Source organism: Aythya marila (assembly GCF_965140915.1).
Source record: "Aythya marila genome assembly, chromosome: Z".
Taxonomy (NCBI): domain Eukaryota; kingdom Metazoa; phylum Chordata; class Aves; order Anseriformes; family Anatidae; genus Aythya; species Aythya marila.
Genome location: NC_139080.1, coordinates 36,067,461 through 36,086,062, shown reverse-complemented (window position 1 = coordinate 36,086,062; position 18,602 = coordinate 36,067,461). Strand labels below are relative to the sequence as shown.

The window sequence follows — 18,602 nt, the reverse complement described above, 5'->3', positions numbered from 1 at the left end:
CCCCATATACCCTGCTCCCTGCTTTTACAAAATCTACGCAGTTTTCACAGCCTATTGATATGACAAGCATAGGGCACATCTTGGGGTAGAACTATTACTCAGCTTAGATGGTGCCATCTAGAAAGACCTAAAAGTGTGAGCCCAGGAAAGAAGACCCCTACCAAGGAAGGGGATATTTCAAAAGGGATTTTTTTATTATTATTATTATTATTTATTTTTTTTTTTGTAATCCACAACCTTTGTGTTCTTTTCCCATTTCTGTTTTTCACAGTCTGACTTTGAAATAAACAAGAAAGAAGGCAAATATATAAACATATATATTTAGCTGTATTCAGCAGATGATAGCTTGTGCTGGGAGACTTTTTAATATTTTTTTTCTTTTACAGAGAAGTTTGATAATTAGGCAGCCATATCGAATTTTTAAAATGTTTCTGAAATTATACACCTTAGGATGCAGGATTTCAAAAGTTATATCTGCCAGTGAAACAGAATGTTGCCTTCCATCAATAAAATGTTAAAAAGGAATGGAGTCAGAGCTCTGTATACAAAGCTTTGAACTACCTGGGATGTAGAAACAGTCTCCAGTTTTCTTCCTTTCCCTAATCCTATCACTGGAGCTTTAGATGCAAATTTTTGTCAGCCCTTTGTCTTGGCCAAATAAGGTTTTGATCTTCCCATTTAAAGAACAGAGTGTTCTTCAGGGATCACCTGGATGAGACAGAAAACAGAAGCACCAAGAATACAACATGTCAGGTCTGTTCCCAAGTCACAAAGTGATGGCATTTAACAGTCTTTTTAACTCTTTGTGCATTCTTTCTGGCCCTATTTGTGGAAAGACTCATTTTCCCCCTGTACTCAGCTCTGGTGAGGCCGCACCTCTAGTACTGTGTTCAGTTATGGACCCCTTGCTACAAGAAGGACATCGAGGTGCTCGAGCAAGTCCAGAGAAGGGCAGTGAAGCTGGTGAGGGGTCTGGAGAGGAGTGGCTGAGGGAGCTGGGGATTGTTCAGCCTGGAGAAGAGGAGGTTTAGGGGTGACCTTATTGTTCTCTATAAATACCTTAAAGGAGGCTGTAGTGAGGTGGGGGTTGGTCTCTTCTCCCATGTGCCTGGTGAGAGGACAAGGGGGAACGGGCTAAAGTTGTGCCAGGGGAGGTTTAGGTTGGATATTACAAAAAACTTCTCTACCAAAAGGGTTGTTAGGCACTGGAATAGGCTGCCCAAGGAAGTGGTTGAGTCACCATCCCTGGAGGTCTTTAATAGACATTTAGATGTCGATCTTAGTGATATGGTTTAGTGGAGGACTTGTTAGTGTTAGGTCAGAAGCTGGACTAGGTGATCTTGAAGGTCTCTTCCAACCTAAATGATTCTGTGATTCTGTGGTTTCCCTATGTTCTAAAAAACAACTCCTCAGCAGGGTGGGAGTGGGGCAGCACTGAATACCAATCATCTTTTGCTCTAAATCACACATAATTTTCTCTAAGATAGTTGCTGTATATTTGCCCACCCTACAAAAACAGTACAAAATAATAAGTCAGTAATAATCATCTGAAGGTGCTCCATGACACCTGAGCAGATATGCTCACTGCAGCACACAGAGAGGCCTCACAAAGAGCAGGGAAAAAGTGCAAGGAGGAATGGGAAGCAGAGAGGAACTGCTCTGGACTGACCACAGTCCCAGCTCCTTAGCCCCATGGGCTGTTTGGGGAAAGAGGAGTCAGGAGAGAAAGAGTGAATTTGAGCTTGGGAAACAGGGCAGGAAAGTTGATATTTTAATATTAGTCATTTTCATTTCTCACTGTCCAATTTTAAGTGATAATAAATTGATTTTCTCCAGGTTGAATCTGTTTGCCTGTGACAGTAACCAGTAAGCAATCTCCCCATCTTTATCTCAACTCACAAGCTTTCTCATTGTTTTCTCTCCCAACCCACTTAGGGACCGTGAGGAAGTGGTTGGATGGGTGTCTGGCTCTATGTGTACAATAAAAAGTATAAAATGAAATTAAATGCTGAATTATATAAAACAAAATATTACTACAAACTACTAGCATTGTAGTAAATGCTACTAGGTGTTTTTTTTTTTTGAAAACCATCCATCTTTAATGGGAAATACCATGTCTCCACAAGATTGCATGCTGGTCTTTATGATGTGCTCAGTGTTCAGCGTACCCTGTTTATGAGAGCTATTATACATATGGGTTGCAATTCAGAGAAGCAATATAATAATGTAAAAAATAACCTATATATATATAAACATTTGCAGGTCAGGTTTGAAGAAAATGCTTTCTGAAACAAAATTCTTATTAGCTCAAGTTAGTACAACAGATTCATGAGCAATAAAATAATAATACACAACACTATTCCAGTTATTCTCTCAGCATTTATTTGAAATATCAATATTTCCATGATACAGTTTATACATAAAGCAGTAGGGAATGTCGTCATTTCACATCATCCAGTACTGAAGTGGCACATTCGAAGCAGCACATTAAACCTCTGAAAGAGTCTGTATAGTTTAGATAAATAGAACTCTGGATAACTAAACTTACAGAACTTTTGCAATTTTTACCAAAAGAACGCTGAGAAGCTAGGCACAGCACTGTACACACCAAGTGCAGTAAGGAGGAAAAAAAAATGAACTAAACATATGGGGAAGTGTTTTTGCATATACAGCCACATATCTTTAATTGCTCAACACAAAAAGAAGTAAGTTTTATTTAGTCCTCATTGAGGGCAGAATATGCACAAATGATGTTCGAAGAACACATGGTAGACAGAAATAAAAGAAGGGAGGGTTGTGTTTGGTTGGTTTTCTTCCCCATTGAATGAGTTTACAAAGAATATCTGGTTCTTAAGCAGCATGATTTTGTGCCAAAAATTGACAAAAAACAGTTAACACTTAAGCAGTTTTATCCCCTATCTTGCCCTCCTACTGGCATTTTGTTGAGCATGCTCAATGTTTCTGAAGGGCAAATTCATGTGGTTTGTGGTTCAAGCTTTTTATTATAGGAATCCCCTTTTTATGGTTTACAGTTTACTTCTGGATGGAAATAGGCTTTTAATAACAATCAAGAATACAAAAATGAGCATAGATCAGAAGGGCACACAGTACAGTGGTTCACTTTCTGAGAAACCAGAGGGTCTACATTTATACTGTCTCTGTGAGAATAGCAAGCCATTTTGGTCAGAAGACACAATTCTGGTTAGACAAGGTTAGACCTGTGTGAACTGTACCATAAGGAAGGGAAAGATGGAATGGCAAGAACTCTTCCCTCTTTTTGTAGAGAACTAAGATTGAAAAGTAATACAGTGGTGATAGGCATTATCTTCCCAATACCGCCTTCACTTCCTGCTACTTCACCATGAGTCATCTGTCTGGCTTGCCATTGCCTTCCCAACTCTGCCTCAGCAATAGCTCTGGTTACCACCAGGCCAGCATGGCCAAGTGACCTAACACTGTTTTGGCTCACAACATTGTGTTGGCTCAGAAGATACCACGCATCACCACTACGTAGTATGACAACACATAAACCAAAGATGCTCAGTGGGACTTGATGACTCTAACCACTGCAATTTGCACTTGTAAGGTGTAAGAAGCAGCATTTGGAAAGCAGTGGTACTGACATTACTATCTGGGTCAGAGGTGGTGAATCAGCCATTCTAATTGGGTAAAGGAACTAGAATATCGACATAATTGATAGGGAAGAAGCCTGACTGGCCATGAAGCATCCCTTCATACCAGTTTTCATCAATCTGGTTAGTAAGGGTAATAATATCACCCTCTTTAAATCCCAGCTCCCCCTCATTTTCAGGTTCAAAGTCATACAGAGCTCGGCAGCATGGCTGATCCATGTGAGCACCTGTGGAGAAGAAACAGAAAGAAACAGCATGTTTAAACTCTCAACTGTTACAGTATCCATCTAACCCTCATACTTTCTACAAATTTTGCTGTTCTGATGTAGTTCATATGGTGATAACAGTCCTTTGACAGCATCTAAATTTGGACTGCTAAACTGCATTAGAAGGTAGTTTAAAGCTTTTGGCAGCCTTGAGTTTTCATATGTGGTTTCGTTAGTAAATGAGATTACTAAAATAACTAACTACAGTCAAGCCCAGCCCTAAAAGAGAGGCTACTACCAGTCTGGGATCTGATTTTTATCTGTTTACAAAACATGCAAAATGAAACAAAAGCCCAAATATGTTTCCATCCTTACTGGCACAGAGGCTTTGTCTGTGTCTCAGGTAAACAGTGAAAGGGGTATCTTGAAATGAGAGTGAAGATTTAACTATGCCTTTATTTGGAATCTTCACTGGTACAGATATACTTCAAACAATCATATATGTTTATAATTTTCAGAATTTAAAAGTGAGGTTTCCAAAGACATTTTCTCCCCATTGAAGATTGCAGGACCATCAGGATAGATTTGGAACAGGTTTGAAATGGAAAGTTTTCAAATATGGTAGTTGATAAACATCATGTACACCCTTTAGAATGGCTGATAGATATTACTATAAGTTATTAGTTAGTTTAGATTTTTATAGATTATACTAAATTAAGAAATATTCTTTTCTTCTTGCCCCACCCTCTAGCCTCCCAAGTTCCTATAGCTTCAAGCCTACCAAAAGCATAACTGTTCCTGGTCAAAATAATTAGAATTTATCAGAACTAAAATGTATGGAACTTATATTCCTACCTGCCTTCCCATAGTAAAAGTTCATGTGCTTCCAGTGGTCAGAGCAAACTGATACATGCCATTACCCTATAATGACATTTCTAGGAATATATATTCCAGCTTTTTCATATGTACTGGCTTCATGATGAATGGGTTTCAAATTCAGACTTTTTACATACTCATTTCAACCACTCTCTGTAGCTAGAAGATCTACGCTTCAGCTACATTTCTATAGATGTCAATACAGTAAGTTTTTCAATAGAAGACTTAATTCATGAAATTCTGTAGTGAAACCTCCTTTCATTTCTTTACATACTGCTCACTGTTTATTTTGCTGGAGAGGTAAAGTTAAAGATAAGACAGCACACATCTTTTATTTTTCATGAAGTCTATTTTGCTGGCATTAACAAGCCTTATGATGCCTGTTTGGTATCCTCATCTCTAGCAGCTGAAACATAAAAGACCTAGCTATGAAAGGTAAACTAGAACTAAAATTCAAATGAACATTGAAGCTCTGTGCTTTGAATGAATCATCCCAAATCTACATTAAAGAATTGTCAGAGAAGAAGGCAGTTCTCTGAAACTGATGAGAACCTCAAAAGAAAGCATACCCATTGAAGAAAACACTAAATATTGCTCTCTGAAAAGGAAAAGACAAATGCTTAAAGAGATACAGGAATATCAGTCTGTACTACCTTTGCACAGACAAGTGTTCATGACACCACAAAAACACAAAGGAAGAAGAAAATTCTGGTGACAAGACAGGAAGACCTTTACTATGCGAGACTCAAGCCACACTTGTGAACGAGGAATCCCCAGTATACATGTAAACCCCCATGCATAGTCCTCAGTATAACCCCCCATGTCTTGCCAGCACAATGAGAAAATTACTACTTTAGAAGGCTATGCAAGACAATTTCCAGTTGCAGGTGCCAAATGGAGATACTGTTGCTGCCTATACTTGGGAGAACAGTAAATATTCTCATCAGGATACAACAGGAAGGAAGGAAATCCTGACAAAAGATCTAGTGAAAAACAACTATCTTGCAATACAGGAAGTGCTAGCAATTGTCATTGAGATCAACCAGAACAGCTGATGTCAGGGACCAGAAAGAGGACAACCAACACTGTAACACGGAATTAACAGACCATCACTGTGAGAAACAAGTGACAAGGCTTAGTATGTGCTGATATGAAATAAAGTACATTGTTAAGACAATAATGATGCATGATTACATGCATCATTATTGAAACACAAATGTTTCATCCTGCTCCCAGCTGGATGGAAAACTCACTTGGCTTTGTTCTTGTTTTTAGTGATTTTTAATTTCAGGCTGCATATAATACCTGTCTTTATAGAGCAGGATAAGATTATGTAGTTTTGTAGGGTTTTAGGATTTTGCATGCTCATGGAAAACTTACAGTTGGTCTTTGGGTTTTCTAAATGAGTGTTTTGTTAAGATCCGTATTTTGAGGTGAATTTAGTATGGCAGCATCTCTTTGTGTTTCTAGTACTAAGGAAACTTTTGATCCAATGGCAGATTTAAAGCAGTGGATCCATGTTCACATGCCTGAGGATGTGAATATTTCAGAAAGAATATTGTTTTGCAACTGGACCATGTCCTTTGGTGGAATTGGTATAGCTAGTTCAAGCAGTTCACCTATACTATCCTCATTCTCATTTTCCCTCACCAAAGAACTACTCTCTAGGAGGAAGCATGGAACTTCTGCATTGTAGAAAGATTCGTCCAAATTTGGCTTTCCCCCATTTACTGCCATTACCTGCTGGTTTGGGAGTGGTGGCATGGGATATTCCTCCATTGTGCTGAGTATTGTCACCAGTTGTGAAATCCAGGCTCATACGAGGTTTGGGCTGGTATTCTCTTTTGGGCTGAGATGATGCCTCTTTTATTCTGCCAAAACATATCAGTTGAATGTCAAGAGTTACTTTCTTGTCAATGGATGAGATGCAAGTATCTTTATTTCCAAGGCTAAAGTTAACATCCATGAATCAGCCTGTCTTAAAAGTTTTGGGATTTGGAGTAATTTTTATTTAACGTGTTAGTTCAAATTACCAATAACAACCTGATGCAACTGTGCTATGAAGTTATTCATTTTTCTTTTCCCCTTAAGACATAGTGTTTTGGCCAACTTCCTTTTGTCTAAGAATAACAAAGAGCTTATAATGGAGAAAAACCTGTGATATGATCTAGCAATCCTTAAAGAAGGACTGTACAAATAACTCTACCTTCATTTTTAGCTTGACTGAAACCTGTTATTTTGCTGCTATTTTTGGCAAGCCTTAACTATTCAGCTGGTTGATGCCAACTCTTGTCATTTTGTGAGGAGACTGTGTGGGAATGTGTTGACTTTTGCTGTATTGACTGCATTCATCTGTAATTTAGTATGCTTGCTTCACAGAGATGCACAACTCCAGTTTTCCTGGATTCTCAAAATAAAAATATTATGCATCATTCATGTTAATGTATTCTTTTAATTGAGAAGCTGAGAATTTCTAAGAAAGGGTACATTTTCAGATTCATAGTTAATGTTGATAGAATGAGAGCAATTTATGCAGAACAACTTCCATAAGAAATTCTAATACCACTTAGGGAAGAATACTTGAGTCAAGACCTTTGCATTTAAAGTGCAGGTTGGTTTCTCTAATCTTCCCTAGTCTGGCCCCACAGCTGCTGTTGGATGCACCGTGATTTATGCATTGAAAAAAACTGCTTCAAACTTAACCAGTTTTGGTCCTGATAACAAGAATCTCTTCACCATCTAAAATATTATCAGTATTAGTCACTCCCCCAAAATTGATTTTGTTCTTCAGAAATATAAAACAGAAATATATTCAAAACAAAAGTAATGAGGTTGTCAAAATAAACTTAAACAAAAAGGCTTTGTTGTGTTTCATTCAATTACAGTTCTTTTTTTTTCAAAACAGTAAAGCTTTGAATAAAAAAATACTTAATTCTATTACACATAATATTTCTGTGAAGGAGATACCATTTTTCACAGATTATGAACTTGAAGGTGACAGTTTTAGTGACTTCCTAAAATCTCTCCAAAAGCTCAGCATGAGCCTTGTTTCTTCAGAAAAGAAATATCTCCAAGGAAACTGTTCTTGCTTCCCAGCTGCACTGTCATGCTACTCCTTCTACTTGATGAAAAAGAGAATTTAAAAGGAAAAATCTTTGCTGACCTTCTAGATTTTATGAATTTTACTCTAAGTCTTCCAATGCTTGCCAAGTCTCGTTTCCTAGAATCACAGTATTTTAAGGAAGTTTAAGCCTTCCATTAATGTGTAGAATGCAAAAAGGTTATCTTTTGGAACTTGCTAATTATGTGATTATGAAGACAGAGACTGTCTCACCAGGCAACTGCAAATTACGGTTTATGTGTTTTAGAGATATAGATAATTCTAAGTATGACTGAGTTGAGGAAAGCATCTCAGCTCACCAAAGCTGTCAAATGTGATTTAATTGAAAGCATGTTGTTATAAACATTGTAAGTCAGTGTTACATACATTTTGCATTCTACTCATAGGTTTTCTGCGTCTGTAAAACATAAAAAGCAATTCAACAAATTTAAAGGAAGTGTATTACCTGTCTTCCAGCTTAGAAGTAACTCGTTGAAGGATCTGTGTGGCCTGCTTGTGGTACTCCAGCTGGGCTTGTACAAGAGCAGAAAGCTGGCTCACTTGTTCGATCTGAGGATTGACATTAAAACATCGTATCTTAGGTCAGTACCAACACATCAGCAGTAGAAAGTAAAGACCACTTTCAGGTTGACACTGCAAAGAGAGTGCCTTTACTTTTCACTCAAAAAAATCATCCATCTTTGTGGTTCATAAATAGCTACATATCAGCCTTCATGTATTACCATGTCTGGTTATGATCGGATATGGAATGGTGACTGCAACTTTTCTCTGTTGATCATCTCCATGGCCTATTTGCATGAACAGTAGCCTACAGACCTACTTCATTCAAGAAACACTGTGAAAGTAAAAATCAGACTGTAATGAAAACATAGTACACCATCTCTGCCCCACCCTTAGATGGACACAAAATGGTACAGAGTACAGTCATGCTTCTTATGCATTCTGGGCTGTGAAATAGACAGAAACAGGAAGATGTTACATCCTTTTGTATGTAGGGTATTTGTAATGAAGGCAGATAGAATTCTACTTTGTGAGGGAAAAATCATCCAAAGCTCTTCTGAGGATGCTGTAGTTCCCAGTAGTTCACACAATACACCTCTCAATGGTGTCATGAAGGCCAGGACTATCTAGTTATATGGGGTTGTATTTTAGTACAGGGATTAAAACTACAAATTAATTACACTTTCATTTTAGCACAGCTATATGTCATTTATGATACGCAAATGTTTTCATTTTTGTTATGTCCCCTCTAAAGCACTCTGGCAACAAAATGAGGAATTAAGTTACACATGAATTTAAACTTAAAACCAGTCATTTCCTTCAACTGGAATATTTAAATAGAGTATCAGTTGACAAGATACCCTGTAAGACTGACTTCATCTGTAATGTTTGTTTGTTTGTTTTCATCCAGAAGTAGCAACATTTTCTTCTCACTTTACAGTTTCAACATTACTTACAAATAGAAAATAAAGAAAACTAATAGATGCTCATTCCTCAACTAGTGCATAAGTGAAAACTATGCTGCAAAGTCATGTTTCAGCAGTCACATTAATTTTGGCTTTTCAATTCATTACTGCATACGATTAGGGCAGAGACCATGGAGGCTGCGAGCTTATCATCTCTGACGTTTACCAATCATATCAGCAGCATACATCCTTGAACAAAAGCAACAGATCATACCTCAAAACAACAGAAAGTAAAAATCATGATTTACATTTATGTAATTCTGAATAGGAAGGTATTATGTCTTTGTAAGTAACACTGTTCAGTAAGGAAGTACAATGCTGTTATAGAGAATTGATGTTCTTTATCTCACTTATTTATCAAACACCTGCTAAACTAGTCCTGCATGTGCATGCTGTACGTTAATACAGCTTCTCACTGTGTCTCACTGAGTCTAGCGAGGTAGGAAGTGCTTCCCCATTTTAAAGTTATAGGAAACTGTGGCATCATAGACTTATAAAGGTTTTCAAGTTCTAGACTGCTTTAGATTGCCTTCACTGCTGAACAAGCATCTTTCTTTTGTTGTTAAGATTCAGCTCAAAGCATAAATGAGGGATATCTCACATCCATCTCCAGAAGGTTGAACATGCTTGACTCAGCAATTTCTTTTGATTCATCAAATTTCTCCAGTGCTTGGCGAAGCTCTTCATCAGGGAGCTTGCCCTGTCTTTTCTTCTTGTAGTCAAAATCCAGGCGCCGACCCTCCATTTTCTTTAGGTGATGCTGAAGAACAAAAAGGAAAAAAATAAGCACAGAATAAAGGGTGTTTCCCAGCTCTCTTTAGCCAAAGGCCATCTGCATTGTAATCAGATAGTCCATGCAGATTTTCAAGTACGTGCTGTTTGCTGTATATCATTCCTTCCTGAGAGGGGAAAAACAATGATGTGGTTTTACATCTCTTCTAAAATGCTCTGCCCTCTAAATATGACAGACATTCAGCATTAAAAAAGGCCACACAGACTCCACACAGAATGGGTAACTGCAGTTGATAACTGTTTAAAAGATATGAGAGTTTCTGACATTTAATTCTGATGTATAATTATCTGAATACTATTATTTTCCCCTAGAAATTTAAGAGAAGATTGAAATAAAATCAAAAGGTTGAACATTTTTGCTTGTGTAGTAGTTTTCATGAACAAAACAACAGAGAAAATATTTTTAATCAATTTCATCAGATCACCAAAGGATCTTAATGTTATCTTTTATTAAAGATTTTCCAGTTTATTAACTGACAGAACTTACGTGTCATTATATTTAGCAGTTGCCAGGTCAAACCTCCAAAAAGTTAATGCTACCAGCCCCAGAATGAACACTTCAGGTGTTTACTTTCCTTTGGAAGAATCAATGTTAGAATTTTGATCCTTCCCCTTCTAAACCATCAATGAGAGAGACAGGACTGAAAAGTAAAGCTCAAATCAGATCCTCTGTAGACGAAAAGCCCGCTTTTAATTAGACAACAAACGCATTTTGAACATTTACATATTTTGTATACATGTACAGAGTACAAATACCACATTGAGGACAATACCTGTATTTCTCTCAGGTCTTTGTCATGGAGATTCTGAAGTGGGTCAATGAAGTTTTGTTTAACTTCCATGTCTAAAGAGTCTTTGACCTCAGAAAGCTCCTTCATAGCTTCTCCCACATCTACAAGTGCTGGTCCTGAAAAAGAAGATGCCCAGTTTAACTTAAAATAATTTAGTTCCAAGCACTGTAGAATGACTCATGGAAATTTCAGTTAATATTAAGTTTTCAGCCTCAAGTTTAGGAAAGAAACAGAGATTGGCAAACCACATGAAAGGGCAACACATATTTTACATTTCTGCAGCCTCCAGCCTTGCAATATATCTGAACTTGAGAATTCATACTGTATAAGGACAGCCTGCCCCTACACATACCTCATTGTCCATTCATTCCTCAATCTGGTGAAGAAAATATGTTAAAAAATAATTATCTTCATTTGCTCCAGTGTTGCTGCCAGATATTAGATTATATATAAAAATAGTTTTAATGCAAGTCTAGGTCTTCCTATTTGTATCAGAGAATGTAAAAATAGTAAACATTTACAATGTTTTTTTGTTGGGGGAGCTGGTGGGAGAAGGGAATAAAAGATTCTTTTGAAGAAACTCTCTAGTTCCTACCCTTAGACAAGTTCATATAACTTAGTGAGAACTAGCTGCCTGAATTTCTGAGATCTCCTCCAAGATCACTTGATGTCCAAAAAAGTTACTGTTCTATTTTATGTCCTCTCTATGGAAACAAAAGAAGCTCAAAAATATTCTTTGGTTTGAAATGTAGGATGGTGGAAGAAAATCTACTTTCCTTTCAAGAACAGAAAGGGTCTGAAAACTTAAAAATGAAAGGGATCAGAAGGAGCTTTGTCTCCCAAACAGGGGATGCCAGCAATGCAAGGCAAAATTAGAGAGCCTGCCAGACCTGGATGACAAACAGCCATAATAGATCCTATTAGTTAAGAATGTGAAAATAATTGCCATATCTATTCTGCTGTGTACTAATGCAATCATCAGAGAATACAGAGCAATTTGCACAAATTAAATTCTATTAGTTCTTCATTTTCACTTTGAAAATATATTTGAAATTCAGCAAGTGAGAGGCAACAAATAAAAAAATAATTCAATAGTGTTTAGTACAAACCAGCCTACATTTGCCAAGCTAGTCAATTACTAGTCAACAAACAAGTACCTTCTCCATTGCTCATGTCTTTATGCCAGGAACAAAGGAACAACATGCTATGAAGATTCAAAAAGGAAATAGAATTTTCAGGGTCCTATTTGAATGTTTGGGGTGTTGACATATAAAAATAGCCAACAGAGCAGCTCACACAATTAGGACACAAAGGATCCTGCTATGAATGTTACCTCTTTTACTTAGACCTCCAGCATTAAAGAATGTAATGTAAAATCTTGGTTTAACATTTCTAACTCAGGAAGTTGTAAATTCATCTGGGGCTTGGTGGGCAGAAGGATTTTACAGGCAAAACAGGAGTATTCTCTAGTGCCTTAAATGCATAAGCTGGAAAGAAAAAAAACCCAAAATGCAAGGAATGAAGATTTTCAGTAACGGCTTTTAAAAAATTGATTATCCTTAATTCCTTGCCTGTAATAAAGACAGTAACATTAATTCTGAGGTTAAAAGGTTCTTATTGTATGCACAGATGGATAATAATACCACTTCTGAACATGTATATCTTCCACCACAACAAAGTCCCTTTAGCATAATCTATGACAGAGCCTAAAGCCTATATGGGTACGGTTCCAAATTAAAACAATTTGACTTCCAGCTCTGAGAGAAAAATCTCTTGTTCAAATCTTCAAAAGATACTGGATCCACATCATCTCAGCAGGCCTAAACTGACCTCAAGGGTTAAGACTGATGAAGCTGAACTCTCACATTTTTTGCAGAATTTATTTCTTTATAAGAGCACAAGACTCCAATAATGAAAGAAATATTAAATTTTGTTACCATTTTTATTTCAGTATAATGGAAAAGGAATTAATCAAATTACCAAAGTTGCATTCTTCTCCAAGTTCGCGGCCAAATTTCAGCATTGCATCTGCCAGCAAGGCTTCAGCCTGTGGGTAACCTGGTCCCTTTTCCTGGCCTCGAATTTTTGACATAGTGTTGATCATGCTGAGTTTAGCTCTGGAAGCTGAAAAAGGAAAGTGACAGAGGTTACAAACACACAACAGTTTGAGTATGCAGCCTCTGCTCTGAACTTCAAATCAAAACCTCCCTTGAAATGACTCAGACAGAAGAAAGGCCATGAACATTTTCAAGACACAATGTTTGATGTGCTACAAGTCAGGAGAAAAATCTTTAAGCTATCCCCAAATTATTAAACTTAGAATCCCTGGCTAGCAGACAGATAGCAGACTGAGTCAGCCTTCCAGTCAGCCTATCAAGGACAAGTCGAGACTAGGCACTCTCAAGATTAAACTTTTGAAACCTCAAATGTTTACGTTTGACAGTTTTTCACCTGTGGAGTATGAAATAAAAACTGTTCCCAAATGATCAACAATCTTTGAAAAAAAAAAAATTTTTTTAAGAGAATTTTGGAAAACTCCTACTTCAATATGTTTTTGGCTGTACTTAGTTTAGTTCAAATACACAATTGCAGATCAGAAGAAAGCACACAATTATCATAATTGATGAAAACAAAGCCAGCAAAAATAAACTAAATAATTTTCTTGATGATGTGCTTTAAAGTGATTTTTTGCAACTACAATATGTGAATGGCCTGCAGAGATTGAATTAAGTAATTGCATTTTACTTCAAATTTTGCCAGCACAGCTGACTCAGAGTATGTGTCTCTACCTACACTATTGCATGTGCTACAGGACGGCAGCTGTGAATGCCTCTACCTTCCTCCATGCAAAAATTCAATTTTGGCAGTTGCTCGTATGAGTTAGCATTTCTGTGGACAAAACATCAGTAGCTAACATCATTGTTCAACACGCAGCCTTGCACACGTTTCTGTAAGAAGAAAACATCAGCATGCTGCAGTCAACAAGTGTTTTGCTCTTAATTTACTGCTGAATAGTATATATCAAGAGATGTTTTTCGTTGCTGAATATATTTCACTTCGTGGCATATGCACAGACATAGATGTCCAAACAAAGGAAACTCAGGCAAATGTCATTGTACTTGTTTTGCCTGGGAAGCAGCTATGAAAAGGTAACATGTTTTTAATCTATAGTAACCATATTTTTGTAAGCTTTCTCACTGCCCTTCAGTGCCATCATATCATGCCTTTCTGCACTTGGAATTTTTTGATGCCTTGTGTTGCTACCCATTACAAAACTACATTCAGCTGACTAGCTGACTGTTCTGTATAAGAATCTGCATTTTAATGAAGTGTGTGGCCTTTAAAAATGGCATTGAAAGCATGGTTGAAAAGGGAAAATACAGAAGCACAAAAGGAAACCCAGGCACAAACAAAATCAGTAGGACAAGAAATGGAAACAGAGAAATAGAGGCAGCAAGCTGAATTAAAACAGGAACAAATGGGAATACTTTCAGAAATTCAAAACATAAGAGGGAAATTTAAAAAAACAACAATGTGGTTATATTCTAGAAAGGCTGGCAAAAGTAAAAAGAAAGAAGTATAGGAAAGAATGTAATAGACGAAAGAACAATAAGGGAAGGGTTAAGAAGAGGAGAGAGGTAAGCAAGAAATATTCATGCTTCAGTGATTCATCTATTTATTGTAAGCATTAGATTTGGTTTCTACAGTTAACTTTATCGGAAATTTAAATTACCAAATCATATTGCTTTAGTATAAAATCTTAGAATACATCCACCAGTGTCTTCTTTCCACTTTTCTTCTTTTAAAGTTGATTCCAGTAACTTCCAGGGAAGCTGAAGTAGGCTTGTGCTCAGTCAGTCTGAAAATCCCATCCTGACCCATTGTACTGGGTCTGGCTGGAATGTTAACTTTCCCGGCAGCAGCCCATACAGTGCCGTACTCTGTACTTGTAGCTGGAACAGCAGTGTTATCACACCAGTGTTGTGTCTACTGCTGAGCAGCAGTGGCACAGCATTGGGCCCTTCTCTAACCCTCCTAGGGGGTGGGCAAAAAAGTGAGGAGAGAAACATCACTAGGGCAGCTGACCTAAACCAATCAAAGGGATATTCCATACCATGTGGTGTCACACTCAGCAATAAAAGGTGGAAACAGGAAGAAGAGGGGAGGGGTGGGCTCTCGTTGAGAAGACGTCGGTCCTCCTCTCGAACACCGGCTGCGTGCGTTGAGGCCTTGCTTCAAGGACATGGTCAATCATCGCTCATTTGTGGGAAGTAGGGAGTAATTTCTTTCCTCTGCACTTCCATATAGTTTTCATTTATTTTGTTTGTTTGTTTTCCTCCCTTTTTTTCCCCTTTCCCTTTTATTTCCCCTTAAATTGTTTAGTTCATGGTAGTCTTTATTTAATTATTATAATTATTTCCCTTTAATTAAATTATCCTTATCTCAACCCGTGAGTTGTTCTTTGCTTTACTTCTCCCCCTCCTCATCTAAAGGAGGGGGAGTGAGAGAGCGGTTGTGGGGTTTAGCTGCCCAGCACGGTAAAACCACCACACCCATTTCAATTCTATTGCTTTTGCTGTGCTAGTGCCACGTATTTTCTTTTCTAAGTTATGTCTCAACCTGAGTGAAGACAGGCCGAGACGTACAAAGTACCACATGGTGGTGATCTGAATGCTTGATTCTTTTCCCAATTCCCTCATTTGCATTGATTTCCCTGCTGTCACTTATGATTCACCTTAATAGCAAGTGTTAACAGACCCATGGTGAAAAATAATTCTTTATTCTGTCTTTATACTCATTATTTCTACTTTCAATCATGTTCATCTTTCATCTCTTTCTTCAAATTACATGTACATCTTCATGGAAAGTCTCCAAGCCTTCATCATATTTAATTTTAGTCATTTTTCAAGTGGCCTTCCTTTTTTTTTTTTTTTTGTCATATTGGGAAGTCTACAAAGCTTTTTCCTTCACAGTAACCTCAGCCCAACATCCCTTTCAATAATTTCACCTTTGTCATTAAAATTCTTCTTTTTCCATTTAATTTCTTTTCCCCTCTTTTCCTTCTACTATCAGTTCACTAACTGTTTATTGAAGTTCGTCAACAGCGCTTCCTTCATTTGTCGATCACACAAAATACCATGAAGGTAGTCGCCCTCTCATACTGCTGTATGTTGTCATACAAGGATAAGGCTGTTTTCAGGGCATATCCTACTTATCAAGGAGTGTGCAGTGCACTCCAAACCTTCTTTATCCTATGAAAATCAGGTACACTTCTAAAGAAAAGCATATTGATTTCAAATTGTTTTTTTTCATTAATTTTCCCTCCACTTTTGAATTTAATGTCTCTATTTCTTATTAAAAACAAACAAACAACAACAACAACAACAAAGAAAATGATGGAAATAGGTAGTTTGGATGCCACAAATACTATTTTGGCAAATAGTAATATAGTTGTATGGAAATAATCGTTTTTCTTTTATTGAAGAACAATGTTATTTTTCCATATAATTCGTATCACTATGAAGGAGCCCTTTTGCAATCAGCATAAACCAATCCAAGATCAGGTGAGAGCTACAAGAGGTAGTCCTCCTTTGTGCTTACTCCATCTGCTACCTCTGCCCAGCTGGCAAATAACATGATCTCATTTGTTATGCAAAAAAAAAAAAAAAAAAGTAAATCCTTCAGTGTCTATTACCTTTTTAATCTTCAGATGTTACTCACGTACTCCACAAGCAAATGAAAAAAATGTGCAGCTGGGGTATGTGCAGCTCCTTCCTGGAGCAGTGCAATCTTAAAACAGCCTCAGGTGCCTGAAATCACACCCTGAGCTACTTCCAGACATTTTGCTCTCTGCTGTTACAGTGAGCCTCTTTTGTGATTCACAGCAATCATAATCACTCAGATGTGTCAGGAAGGCAAGCCAGAGAAGCACAAAAGAGCCAAAACTTATTACTCAGTCTATATGATGTTGCACAACAGCAGCTTGACTGTAGTTAACAATTTTATCACTAGCCCCATAATGTCTGTCAATCCTATTGCTTTTCCTGCAGAGTGCTTGTTGATGTTGAGCAATGTAGCTGTGGACTCAAGTCATAAACATTATTCCATCTGTTGGCATAGAAACCATTTTAGTCATTGTTTTCTCTTTAACAGTTCTTGTAAATATTCTTCCTCCTTTTATCAATCCAGTGGCAGCATCATCAGATTATCCTTCTTTTTTCTGTGATCTAACATACAAATGTCACCAATTAAGCTATACCAGCAATGGTCCTTCATTCTACCACACTGGCAATACAATATTTCACACTAGTTTGAATTTGTTTCCAGCTATAGAGACACTGAATGAATGAATTTTCTCTGTACTTCCATAAAACTCTAAGGCACTAATAGTAGGTACACAGACTAATTTTACTTTCACGTTAACTCTTCACTTGCATAACTCCATTGATGCCACCAGTGAAGCTGGCATTGACTCAAAACCCTTACGTTCCTAGATCACTATGGAAATATTTAAGTAATTGAATTTAATGGTATACCAGTGACCACAACAGCTCCAGATCACCCCTCCTTGTTAGAATCCTTCAGCAAGAGAGTTGCATGCAGCTCTCCATCAGCCCACTCTAAAAGACTTTCTTTCCTCTTGCCATGGAAACCAGCCATTCATTTATGTTCTGAAGGTCCAGTTTAGTGATTTATGATTAGGTCTGTTAACCTGCCTTTTTCACCAGTTCAGCATGAGCAGCTCTTTTGCATCCCTCCATTCGTAGTTACGACGATGTGAAATTGCTAGAGGAGCAGGTAAAGGATGTTATTTCTTTTCCTGTGCTCTGGAGGAAGCTGCTTCAGACCTTCATCTGTCTTCCCAAGGTCTGAAAGGACTGCCCAACCCTTTTCCTTCACACAGTAGAATGACTGGGACCACAGAAGAAAGAAGTGCCACACACAGGCACCCCTGCCATGTTTGATCCTGATTCCCACCCACGGGTGATGGCCCAGCCTCTGCCTGTCTCCCTCCCAGGGAGACAGCAAGGGCTGGGGCTGCCCCAGTGCCCCCACCTGGCAGGGGTGGTGGGATGGCTCTGAGTGGGAGGCCCTGCTCTGCTATCCCTGTGCAGAACTTGTAGCCACCTCCAGCCCCCAGGGAGCCCCCACCCTCACACCGCCACCATGCAGATGCTTGCGTGCAAACACACACAATTTCTAAGCACATGCTGCCTTTTATTTTTACCTGAAAGAAGAACACCAAAAATAAAACAAGTCACTCAAAACCATCTTTCATTCTCACTGATAGCCTAACACAGAAGCCTGTATTCATTTCTGCCTTTTCACTCCACAGTCACTTCACTGACTCTGCATTAATCTCAGCTGCATCAGTAAGGATGTGATCTGTCAGACAACACACTCGTGAGAAAAAGAGTATTTTCAAAAAGTGCTCCAACTACTGAGAGATTGTGAAATTATATTACCTGGATTGGGCTGAAGATATTCTATTGTCTTCGCCATTATTTCCATAACTGCCCTGCTGGTAACATCCACTTTCTAAAGGACAGGAAGTTAAACAAAAAGAAACATGAAAAGAGATGTCAGACATGCACAATATGTGTTTCAATCTTCTTTTTGTTCTTATGAATTCTTTTAACTATTTTTATTTTAATTTTGTGTGCCTGAGCATAGCTGTTGAGTAAATCCAGCTCTGTTTCCAGCATGGTGATAATGCC

General features: G+C 37.9%; 1 protein-coding gene across 2 annotated transcripts in view; it reads right to left on the bottom strand.

Annotated features, from left to right (window-relative positions):
- Positions 1-2,375: 2,375 nt before the first annotated feature.
- Positions 2,376-18,602, bottom strand: part of SH3GL2 (SH3 domain containing GRB2 like 2, endophilin A1) — a 90,094-nt gene continuing 73,867 nt past the window's right edge. Inside the window, exons 3-9 of one of the 2 annotated variants that reach the window (XM_082783248.1) lie at positions 18,351-18,423; positions 12,865-13,008; positions 10,867-11,000; positions 9,903-10,061; positions 8,281-8,384; positions 6,455-6,585; positions 2,376-3,859 (exon numbers count right to left, since the gene is read on the bottom strand). In XM_082783248.1, the coding sequence (XP_082639374.1) occupies positions 3,660-3,859; positions 6,455-6,585; positions 8,281-8,384; positions 9,903-10,061; positions 10,867-11,000; positions 12,865-13,008; positions 18,351-18,423 (945 nt within the window). In that variant the 3' untranslated portion in view covers positions 2,376-3,659. Of the gene's footprint in view, positions 3,860-6,454; positions 6,586-8,280; positions 8,385-9,902; positions 10,062-10,866; positions 11,001-12,864; positions 13,009-14,617; positions 14,813-18,350; positions 18,424-18,602 lie in introns of those variants that run through there. The other variant, XM_082783249.1, reaches the window with a different exon arrangement.